Source organism: Ranitomeya variabilis, chromosome 1 (genome assembly GCF_051348905.1).
Source record: "Ranitomeya variabilis isolate aRanVar5 chromosome 1, aRanVar5.hap1, whole genome shotgun sequence".
NCBI lineage: Eukaryota > Metazoa > Chordata > Amphibia > Anura > Dendrobatidae > Ranitomeya > Ranitomeya variabilis.
Window position 1 is genome coordinate 743,657,960 of NC_135232.1, and position 12,218 is coordinate 743,670,177.

At 44.0% G+C, this 12,218-nt stretch overlaps 1 protein-coding gene across 5 annotated transcripts in view; it reads right to left on the reverse strand.

The window, feature by feature from the left end:
• Nucleotides 1–10,236, reverse strand: part of FERMT2 (FERM domain containing kindlin 2) — a 61,413-nt gene extending 51,177 nt beyond the window's left edge. For 4 of the 5 annotated variants that reach the window (XM_077269781.1, XM_077269774.1, XM_077269766.1 and 1 more), the window contains exons 1-2: nucleotides 9,934–10,236; nucleotides 8,221–8,387 (exon numbers count right to left, since the gene is read on the reverse strand). In XM_077269781.1, coding sequence (XP_077125896.1) covers nucleotides 8,221–8,377 — 157 coding nt within the window. In that variant the 5' untranslated portion in view covers nucleotides 8,378–8,387; nucleotides 9,934–10,236. The other variant, XM_077269790.1, reaches the window with a different exon arrangement.
• Nucleotides 10,237–12,218: the final 1,982 nt, after the last annotated feature.

Here is a 12,218-nt window from a genome sequence, read left to right on the forward strand (position 1 = left end):
AAAGCGCTGTGGAATCTGATAGCGCTATATAACAAAAGCATAATAATCATAATAATACACCAATCACAACAGACAATTGCACAGCTCCACTTCCCTTCACAGTGATTTTTGCACACACTCATTAGATGCTTCGGTACAAGAAGGTAGGATCGGAGTTAGTTCATTGCTGCTAATGTACTGCAAATTTAATGAAAGAACAGTCTATTTAAAATAAATAAAGCGGTCAGCTTAAAAATCACAAGGTTTCTATTTTTATTTTGCACAGACGGCGATAGGGAGAAACAAAAGAATAAATACTTTAACAATACATTGAATACAAAAACCTGATTGAAAACAAAAGGTAATTGTACCTTGGGATTAGAAAAGAGTAGAATGAAATTGGTTCTTTCTGCCGGAAATCGCGACACTCATCCATTGATCTAGATTGAGGTTGTAGCTCAGCACCTTCAAGTGCAGCACATGGGCTAGAGCGGTGCAGTGTTGGAAATAAGGGCATACAAGTTACTACATTTATATAACCCCCTTTAGAATATTCTTACAAACACTGCTGCTGCGAGCGCTAATATTTTGGATGTGGGTTTTTTGTCGCTTTTTTTTCTCTTTTTAAATAAAACTATCCCGATATATTCATAAATCATCATTAAGCAGGTAAAGGACATTCAGAATATCATTTATTAACATCCACATCCAATTTTTTTCTTTTTTACACCGTATGCAACAATGGGGAAAGAGGGAGGAGAGCCCCCAAACATTATGGAGCTGTAGTAGACAGGATCAGAATATAACTTTTCTAAAACAGCACCACATCTGTACACAGGTTGTGTTTGGGATTGCATCTCAGCCGGATTCACTGTACAGTATATGGAGCCGCACAGTCATCTTTTATAATCATGTACATCCCCTGGATTGCAGCAGAAGATTTTGACACGTAGCGACTTGTGTAATATCTGCCCCACAATACTATATTATGAGGTCAATAGTGCGTAGGAAAGTAAAGGAAAAGGGGACGTTATCGGAAAGTCACGCCGGCTATGGTGGAGCCAAAATGGAAGTATTAAAATTACTACCATTCATATAAATGTATACAAGGGATGGTCGGTATCCACCAGAGATACAGCTGATACTTCACAGCTGCTCCATACTCTGATCATCAAGAAGGTCCCGAGTTGGAGACCCCACTTTATGCTATCACTATCCCCATTACATATAGGGGGTTACCCTGAAAGTGGAGAAGGCCACCATCTCCCCCATGCATGGGAACGCGTGTCCGACCGCCATCTCCCTGTGCACGGGAACGCTTGGCCAAGTGCGCATGTTACCTATGAGAATGCTGCTGCTGGATTCATCTTATCTCCAGGGGAAAAGCTTCTGCCTTCAGAATTATTTCTCTCCCCAAAGATCATCTCTTGGGGGGAGTGTTAGTCGTGAGACTCCCATACACATTGGGCACCATCATTTTCAGCTTCATCAGACTCATGTAATGTGTATGGAGACCTTAAATCCACCGTCACATGGTAGCAGCCCAGGCCCAGCGATCGCCCATGATCCTGCGCTCACATTTACCCACAGCAGTTTCCATTTCCCAGTATCACTGCGGCATCTTCAGATTCTAAGAACCATTACATTTACTGTATGAAGCGGATTTATCTCAGCCAGGCTAATGCAGAACCATCAAACGTGATAAAGAGGAGCTGAGGGGCGCCGCTGATCCCTTCAAATACCGAGTGTCTGCAGACAACCAGACTGCCTCCTAACAGCCAGATCCACACCATAGATAAGAGGCATCACATCTATGTCTATCGCCGCTCATCTCCACCACATAATACGCGTGCCATCAGGTTGATGGGAGAAGCGAGATGGGTGGATATTAGTCGGCTGCGAGATCGCTCATCAGCAAACCTTCACAGTATGTGTCCGGCAGACATCTCCTACACCGCTTATCTTGTGAATAGCAGCGCCTCCTCAGGGGAAATGAAGCATTACAGTGTTATTACAGTTGAAGAGATCATCAGTGTAATACAAATCAAAGGAGGGGGCTTTTAGATTAGGAGATGCACTTTTGAAGTCGCTCTACAGTTGCGCAGCGCTTGGTGGTTCCACTTCTTTTAGCACATCTCACTACAACTCCCAGCAGGTGCTTGCATGGCTTAACAAGCTGTAGGGACCCATCAAAATTGTTGCACTTGCAAGTCTGAACCAAACGCGAGACCTAAGAGTTATGTTGTCCAGAAAGTAAAAGCTTCCCCCTTACAATTCCATGTGGTGGGAGGAAATTGAGAACGACCCTGGCTGTCACTTCTGACCTGGCACAGGGAGTGGTTGGTCCAAGTCAGAGGTAACAGAGGCACTTAGCTCCTGATGCCCAGAGGTGGCAGCAGAAAAGATCACCTGCTGCGCACGGCGGCCGAGGCCCGTTACAGAGTTTGCATTTGGCCCAGGGACCTTCATCTTATCCCTGCTCACACTGCAAGGAGTCTGTGGACGTTAGAACAGACCAGTCCTAGGTCTCCTGTCGTCAACCACGTGGATTTCTAAAATTCCACACCCATCATGTGAAAGGCAGTAAATAGCTTCTCCTTGTGCCAGACAGAAAGTCCATTCATTATCACCACCGCGGTGAAGCAGAGGATGAAGCCAGCAAGAGCTAAGAAAGGGGCTGAAGAGAATCAATAAGTCAGATGCTGAGGCCCAGCCTTCACTTTCCGCCATTTCTGCAGACTAATTGCTTTATTTTGAGCGCTTAATAGCCCTGAAGAAGTCACCTTGACCGGCTCCGTTCAGTGATGCCATGGTATAAAAATAACTGGCACTGGGCAGAGCTCACTCCCCTGGGTGCAGGACGGGCGCTCGGGACATGGTCTCCTTTTCCTTTCATGAAAATAATCTGGCATTTGTGTGATATCTGTTTTATCTAATACAGGAGTCATCTTCTAGTTACAGTATAAAGGAGCAATAGGAGATGGGTCCATAACACAGCCAGAGGAAGAGGACAATGGCGCAATCAGGGGCAGACATATCATTGGTGAAACCTGTGTGGCCAATCACGGGCGCAAGAGATAAGGGGGCCACATCACCTCCAAAGCAGGTGGAATTATGCATTATGATGAGCTATTGGGCTGCAAAGGGCCCATATATTCTTTCTGCTCAGGAGGTGCCGATTATGTCCCGTGTGCACCCTTCAGCTGATACCCACCAGGACGATTTACAGGTACAGTATGTGTCGATATTGCACTGCTCACTTCTGCATTAGAAATGGAATAGAACTAGACAGACCCCTCAAGACGGCCACACACCTTTAAAAGGTTCATGTCTCCCGACACATGCATGCTGTATTTGGTGAGAAGCATCTCCCTAATTTTCATACATGCCCGACTCAGCAGAGCATGCACGTGTTCTTATAGAGGAGACGGCAGTAGGTTGCCAACCATGAGCAGACGGATTGGACATTTTCATACAACATGCCTGTTCCTTTATTATCCCAATATCAACCATCAGCTGCCGACACAAAAGCAAATCCACAATAAAGGTTAAATACCAACATATGGAGCCTGTTACTCCAGGTGGCCATAAACATATGATAGCTGAGTGCACAACAGCCATCTGTCCTATACAGTACATATGAGCACTGATCTTATACGTAAGAAAAGAGCAGAGAAAGTCACCGCCAGAGACTATGGCAGCGGCTAATCTTCTGTATAACAAAAGGGTCAAGTATTAATTCCAACTATCCAACACTTATCTCCCCCGTCATCATCTTCAGGGGCAGCCGGGAAGACCCCATACACATTATACTGTTGGTGGTGGATATATCTGACTAGTGTGTAGTGGCGGGGGAGGAGGAGGCTTAAGGCAAAATGCTAAGGACTACTGGTTATGTTTCCAGCTTGCTGCCCTGTAATCACCAATCTGACAGATAACAGATCAGACACACAAGATAATGCAGCTCAGCAGCACTGACAATTGCAAAATCTTTATCTCTGTACAAAGAGCAAATGTCATTGTTGTGATGGTGATGTTCTGGATGTGACGGTGATGTCCTGGATTTCACCGCTTAAGAAGCAGCAACAACTGCGCACAATCCTTGAACATCATCATCATCAGAAATAAGAAAAGATTTAATCAGATTGTAAGCCAAGCACAATGACCTGGAATTACACTAATGCAATTAAGAAATGCGAGTTTTCCTCTGCAAAGTCAGCAACCAAAACAAGCGTCACTCACGTTGGCCAGAGGAAGGGGAGATGGAGATGCAAATGGTACGGTATAGAATAATGGTGGACAAGAGAGTTCATAGGAAATCTCCTCCCTGACTCTCTGCAATCACCCAACAACCAGTGCTGGGAATTTCACCATTTGCAATGCAAACGCTAAAAGCTGCAGTAAACCCTTCGCCGAACCCACAGCAGACGAGTTCTGTGTGGACTCACATCTAGACCAACAGACTTTACATAGCAGGCGGCCATGTTTATTAACAATTACAGATATGTGTCAAACATCACAGAAGTCGGATTGGCTTCAGCCGCTCGCCGGTTGCTGCTGTGTGAGCTCGCCGGTGAAAAATGGCCAACTGGCAAAGCGTTCATTCACACTTTCAGTAGGAACAGACTGTTGATGAGAGGGTGCGGTGGAATTAACGTCGGCGTTGATGTCCTCCTAGAATTTCTTTTTAGCATATTCCAGATTACACGTTATTTTGGGAGTGGCAGCCATAAAGCCATCCATACGGCTCGTTACACCATATTTATTTACTGTCCCCCACATTCCCGTCTACTCCTTCATCCAATGTCACTCAGGGGTTAGTGAACCAATCCTAATGTAACAAGTGTGAAGAAGTATGGGATACAGTCGGGACAGATTTACACATCCGCGTTTCGAGTTAAGTACGCCTTGATGCTGAGGAGTTTGGCTAGAAGGAGGAGATCAGCGGCCGGCATGTGCATCGCGGTCAGTACTTGGACATACGAACGTGGCCTAATGCTTGATTCACACATTCCCTAGCAACCAGGCAACCCTCACATGTACTTATGCTGGCTAACATGTAAATCATTCAGCTGCGGCAATAAAAACAATCTCCGAGCACTAAAAAATACTCGGAGGACAATTTCGAGTAACGAGTATATTCACTCATCACTAATATGTCCATTCTTTTGTTTTGGCGGATGACAAACTGGAGCAAGACACTTCTGGTGAGTAGATTATTCCTAGACGTTCATTGAAATCTCATGTGTAAAGTGGGCACACTATGGACCCAACTAGCCTTTTGCACAAAAGTCTCAATGACGAGTGCGCCATAGTAAAGATGTATTTCCACTAAGAACGGTTATTAATGATAATCTTTCAGTGTAAACGAGCGGCTGATCATCCGATGGACAAGCAAAACACTTGTTTTATTGGGTGAAATGATTATTAACTTGCTTAAAAATGATCACTCAGCAGCACATCACCCTGTGTAAGCAGGACTTGTGCTGCCGAGAACAATGACAATCGTACAGCGCGGTCTGTCTGTGTGAACAGATTTCCCACAGATGGGTCATTACTTTCTTAGCAGTTATTTAGTGCTGCCGGTAGGTTCATCTAAACAAGAGATGCCAAATTCAGAAGAGGCACGTGTCGCATAGTGATTTTGGCACATCTTTACGATGCTGTGTGACGTTTGTTGTTATTTACTCCACGTACATGGTGGAAATGAGGAATTTGTTGGCTGCACTTAGGCACACTCCATCCCAGCTAAGGTGCGTCCACCTTCAAAAAACACCAAGGTTACTTACCGGTAACCTATGACAGTACCCGTATATTCAGGTGTGCTTTCACGGGTGAAAGGAAAACATCAATGGTTACTTACAGGTAGTCGGTGTTCCCAGGACCTATGACAGCAACTGCATATTCAGGTATGCAGTCAGGGCGAGGGGAAAACACCTTGGTTACTTACCGGTAGCCGTTTTTTCCAGAACCCATGACAGCACACCTGAATATATGGGGCTTTCATGGGTGAAGGAAAAAGTTGCATATCTCCCTTTTTCTATGGCTTGATAAAGGCCCTGTGTGGCTGAAACATTGTGATTTTTCTGCACCAATAAAGTTAAAAAAGGAGCCCTGGTTCCTGGATTTCTCTGCAGTGCTACAACCTTGTGCAGGGTTGCACCAGAGTGTATGGAAGTCATCTATTGCAAGTACATCTTTCAAGAAGTTGGCGGAGCAGGCTGGGACTGGTGTAAAAACTCCAAATTGAGCACATTATTTGTGTAACTACAAGCTTAGCAAAAATTCTGTCATATTTCAAACAGTTTTACCAAATCACTTAAAAAATAAACTAAAAAGGTAACGGTGCACAACAGTGAAGTAAACCGTTAACTGGTAATCATCATATCACCTAGCCTCTATGATTCACACTCATATCAGCAGGCGTCTGCGGTACACATCATTCACGCCGCGGATTTATATGCTGTGCGCTCCGGCCAGTGTGTACACACAGCCCGTTATCTGACATGTTTATTCTCGCCGAGTACAAACCATGTATTCAGCTATTTATACGCCGACAGCCTCACAAGTCCCACAAGGGGAACAAGCAAAACACATTCAACAAAAAAAAAAAGCTAAAGATGGCAGGACGTGGCCAAATGTGCAATAACTGGAGGACTCACAGCTGAAAGGATCAAAGTTAAAAAGATTTCCAGAAGAGTAAATAAGTAAAGCCACCGATACAAGAAGATGGTGCTGAGGATTTGGAGGGGAATCTCGATGCAAAAGTTACTTTTATGGGCTACTATGAAGGCAGCGACTGCTTGTTTCAGAGACGATTGTTTCCATATACCGTACTCATCCATGTGATTATGACATGGACACGACTTGTGTAATCCAACCTGCTCCTCCAAAGAGAAAACGCTGTAGAGGAAAGTTTTATCAGTATATTTAGAAGGGTTGATAATGATTAGAGAAACATTGCTGCAGCCACAACTATGACCACGGGCGGTGTCGGATATTACAACTCAGCCATGTTTAAATGAATGGAGAGATGAAGCGATGTCACGCCCCTCGGTGGTGGTGAGGCTTCTAAACGAAAACAGCCATGTTTTTCTAACCCCTTTTAAGTAATTTTTTGCAACTTTCTAATAAACTTTGTAGGTCAATTTCACCATTTTCTTCAAACAGAGGTTGGACAGACATCTGTCTGGGATGATTTAGTGAATCTTGCTTTGAGCAGGGGGTTGGACATGAGGACCCTGGAGGTCCCTTCCAACTCTAACATTCTATGAGTCTATGATTCTATTTCTCATCCAATGAATGAAAATCTGACAAAATGTTTGTTACATCAGATAATTTAGCCCTTTTTTTAAACAAATTATTTAATCAAAGATTTCTTGATTACCGCTTATCAATTCAGACCTTGCATTTGAATGGTGCTTTTGGGACATTTATTTTTATTCTGGGTTACAGCCCTCATCTCTTCATTAAGAACATAGCAGAATGGGTTGAAAATGGTAATATATTGCAACAAAACCCAGATAAAGGGAGTCTATAGACACAGCAGGGGTTTTAAGGGTTTTCCCTACTGATAACAGAAAAACTATTCCGGTATATGAATTACTTCCTTTATAGGCTGAAAATAATCAGTAATCATGTAGGGATAGTGGAATCAATGACTCTTCTGATACCGGAGTCTCCTAATTTCTGCATATGTCATAGCAGGGACAGACTGCAAGAAAACAGTGGAGTTCCTTGTGGCTTTTCTGCCTTACTATCAGAATTTCCCTGCACATTATGTGGATGTTTACAATAGTAGACATATATTAGTAATCGCATATATCAAAATTCCCCAATATACTTCTATTAGCATAAAAGCCTGCTCCAGACAACACAACAATCACAAAAACGGCACAAGGGATTTACCCTGTGGTCAATCCCTGGACACAAGAATCGCTACAATGTATCCTCACTAAAGGTGACCATAAACTTCACACGTTCTAAATCTTTTATAAAAATGCAACAAGCCTAAAAACATTATTTCATCAGCAATTACCAGGAATCCTGAATAGACAGGGAAAGAAAAAAAAAAAAGAAAAGAAATAGAAGGTAAATGCAGAACAAAAAAGTTATTCAGAAAAAAGGGTATAAAAAAAAAAAGCAAAATGAATTCATTATTCAAGACTTTGGCTTAGGGGGATGGGAACGATCCAACCCCTGTACAGTAAGCCCGTCACACCTACCCAATGTGCTACTCACCAAGTTTTTCCACCAGCTTAAGCATCACCCCTCCAATATGTATATCTCCAGTGACTCTGAGCAGAACATCCCGGTTCAGATCTGTCACATGGATATTTAGTTCCCATGTCCCATCGGCGTAGCAGCCATCTGGCATCCGTATACCGTCCAGAGCCATCGTTCCCTTCCTGGAAGGAAAGGAAATGACAATCCCATTAGCAAGGAGTCATCTATATGCACTGAACAGCAGGAATATCCATAGCTGGTATGACGACATGTAATAATTATAGGAAACATACTAACAAATGTTTACTAATATAACCTTTTATTACCAGAACTGATACATTCACAATACAAGACACAAACAGATGCCCTAAAAAAAATCATCGGGAAATCCCAGCAGTTTTTTTTTTTTTACATTCCACTCTCCCCACCCAAGACTGCAGAACAGACAGCCGCAGAACAAGGGACATCACACCCATCTCATCAATATAAAGGAAATTATTCAAGAGGAGAATGAAAACCACAAGACAAGACCAGTAGACCCCTCCAGGAGAAAAAAAAAAGGGGAACAAAGATTGTGAGTGATAATCTGCTGCCATAACACACACTTCACATCCAGCACATGGCCTGAAACTAAGTGACGACATGATCTTCTATTGATAAAACACCAAGATGTAAATATATAAAAAACAAACACAACACTTTATGGGAACGCATTCAGTATGCGGTGCAGAAAAAACGCTGTGTAAAATAGGAGCAATTTTTACATGTGTTTTTTGGTGCAGATGTTTTACCCACTCATTGGTATGAATCAAAAATGCTGAAAGAATTGACACAGCGGATATAAATCAGCAAGTCAAAAATAAGCCATGTGTGTAGGAGACTAGGATTCTCATTCACTTCGCTGGCACCTGGACACCCTTCAGGTTTTGTGACAAACCAGCACTGAAAAACAAACAAACAACAAATCTGTACATAGATACATAGCAAATATAGACACCTACTATTAAATGCATCCCTCCATTAGCTGTCCTGGCTCAACAACTCAAAGGATGGACACACACAGATTAGATCTCCATAGCAGGCCATGCTTAGACTTGTAGTCCCAGCTAGTAGAGGGCAGAAGGTTTAGATTGCAGCCTATTGCATATAGATCAAACACAAATGATATGAAAACAAGCTACAATCTAAAGAGTCAGCATGCAGCAAGCTGGAACTACAAGTCTAAGCATGGCCTGTCATAACAATAGGTTATAGAGAACCATATCCTAAAACAAGCTCTGCCCTCACCCACCCCAGGGCTTAGACTCTGTGAAGTGTACTACAAGTCCAAGCACAACCAACAAGCGCCAACACTATAAACACAGATCTAATTGTAGTCTAGCTGCTGTGGGACTACAAGTCCTAGCAGAATGATGGCCTAAGCTACAGTCGGTGTCTGTCAGTGGCGGGGAGGCTGAGCTCTTCCCCAGCAGCAGCCCCTCCTAGTTCAGGGCTTCCTCCCCCCCAAGCCGGGACCCTCGGCCACTTCGCAGCCCGCAGAGCAGCCATGTCGTTATTAGTCACCTTCGGCTCTTCACAAACCGTTGTTCACCTGTTCCTCGCAACTTATCCAACCGGTCTGTCTGCTTCCAGCCTGGGTGCCGGGGTGGAATATTAACTTTCCATTGTGGCAGGATCCTGGCTATGGGGGCAGTGAGGGAAGATGCCTGAGGTAAATCCCACCCTCACCTGTAGCGTGGCCTCCTGAGCTGAGGTAAAGTCTTCCAATGCTCCTGAGGGAAGAGGCCGGGAGGATGCAGCTTCCCGTGTGCAGGGCAGAGCTCTTGTAATGGAGTCCCCCAGGCTGCCAGGCTCCGGGCTCACGTCACTGCGCGAATCTGCTGCAGTCACTCCCCCTCTATTCCCTTTTTTTCTTTGCTCAGACTCACAACTGTTAACTGAGTGAAGGAGGAGGAGGAGGGGAGGGCACAAGGAGGGGAGAAAAGTTTTGGGAGTTGGGATGATGCTGAGCTGCTCCTGCAGACCCAGGACAAGTCTTAGGAGGCTGCTGCCCTTTTATGGAAGCGAATAAAACTCCAGGATTGGATCCAACATCCGGGAATCTGGTGGAAGGGGGGTGGGAGAGGAGGCTGGAGGGGATGTGGTCCCGTTATACAGCGCTGGAGCTACAGATCATTGGTCTCCAGATGTTGAGGAACCTCCCTCCCCCCACTCCCAGCAGCTGGTGGATGTGGAAGTCACAAGCTGCAGCTGCTGCAGGACATCTTTACATGGAAAAGTGTCAATCGTCCCGGAGGATGTCATCAAAGAGAAGTTACCATCTTCTCAGTTAGCCATTAAAAGGTATCAACCACTGAGGACTCTCAATTCGAAATATTTTTCGATCAAAGCGAATTCCTAAGCTCTAAGGACTGAAGACTAAGGCTATAGCATGGCCACGAAACGTGTGGAATAATGGCTGTTACATTTGTGTATCAATTGCTGGCGGCCACGATATTTTCAGATTTTTCTCTTTTTGGGTCTGTTCTATATTTTTTGGGATATCAGAGGAAGGAGAAATAATAAGGGTAGAGATTACATGACAGCCACGGGAGTGTGATCCCATGATTCTACGCTAGGCTAGCTTTCCATTTATCCGACGTGTCTGATCGGCCGGTTATGTTATGCCTGAGCTGGACACTGTGCAGCGCTCCTCGGTCAGCCCCGGATAGAAAAAGTCACATGCGATTTCTGGAGGAACAATCCGCCATAGCTACCGATGCAAAGGATCCAAAAAAACAACATTATTATTCTTATTTATTATTATAGCACAATTTATTCCATGGCGCTTCACATGTGAGGAGGGATATACATAATAAAAACAGGTACAATAATCTTAGACAATACAAGTCATAACTGGTACAGGAGGAGAGAGGACCCTGACCGCGAGGGCCCACAATCTACAAGGGATGGGTGAGGATACTTACAGCGCACAGTGGGCACACTGTCAGGATGCTCCGGTGAGTGGGAGTGTGACCACAAGCATGCGATTTGCATCCATGAGGTCACAGGCTGACTAGCCGTGTGAAGCCTCACTCAATAGCAATGACTTGAGTGAGGCCAGACACATCTAGTTGGAATGTGACCAGAAGTATCTAGATCACATACTTGCGGTCACAAGTCCGCCCACTGATGGTGGCAGCACCAGAGAATCCTGACAGCTCTTATGCTGCACGCTGTAAGGATTCACAAGTCTGCAGTCACATAGAATTACTGCAGGCTTGACCCTATGCGTAGACACTCCCTTTAATATATGACATTTTAATTGGTGAGAATTTGGCGGATAGCTAAAAGCTGATATTTAAAGGACAATGTGGAACACAAGTTAAGGATTTATTTTGGTGACTTGTAACAAATCCAACAAATTCTTAGATGAAGCTATAAAATAAAATGTGAGATTATCTGACAATTCTAAAATAAATCAGCTCTTGATTTCCTGTCCCATTGTAGGACCTCAGGAGGAGACGCAAATAAAAAGCGACACTTGATAGTTACTGGTATTTGCATGGAGAGGGAGCTAGGTAAATGATTGGCCGAGCTAGAAAATAATCAACTTTTTACAAACTGCAAGAACCTGTACAGGGATGTTAATTTGTGAATTACTAATCCAGACTAGAAACTAACGGACATGGCACCAAATGTATCTTTCAGACATCTTCTTTGTACTGGTGCAGATTATTAGGACCAAACATTTTTTTTTTTTTTAATAATTTTTATGAAGAATTTACAAATAAAAACATCATTTTGTACATAAATTACATTACTGATCCTGAGTTACTTCCTGTATTATACTCCAGAGCTGCACTCACTATTCTGCTGGTGCAGTCACTGTGTACATACATTACATTACTGATCCTGAGTTAGGCTACGTTCACATTTGCGGTGGGCGCCGCAGCGTCGCCGCATGCGTCATGCGCCCCTATATTTAACATGGGGGCGCATGGACATGCGTCGCACTTGCGTTTTGCGCCGTA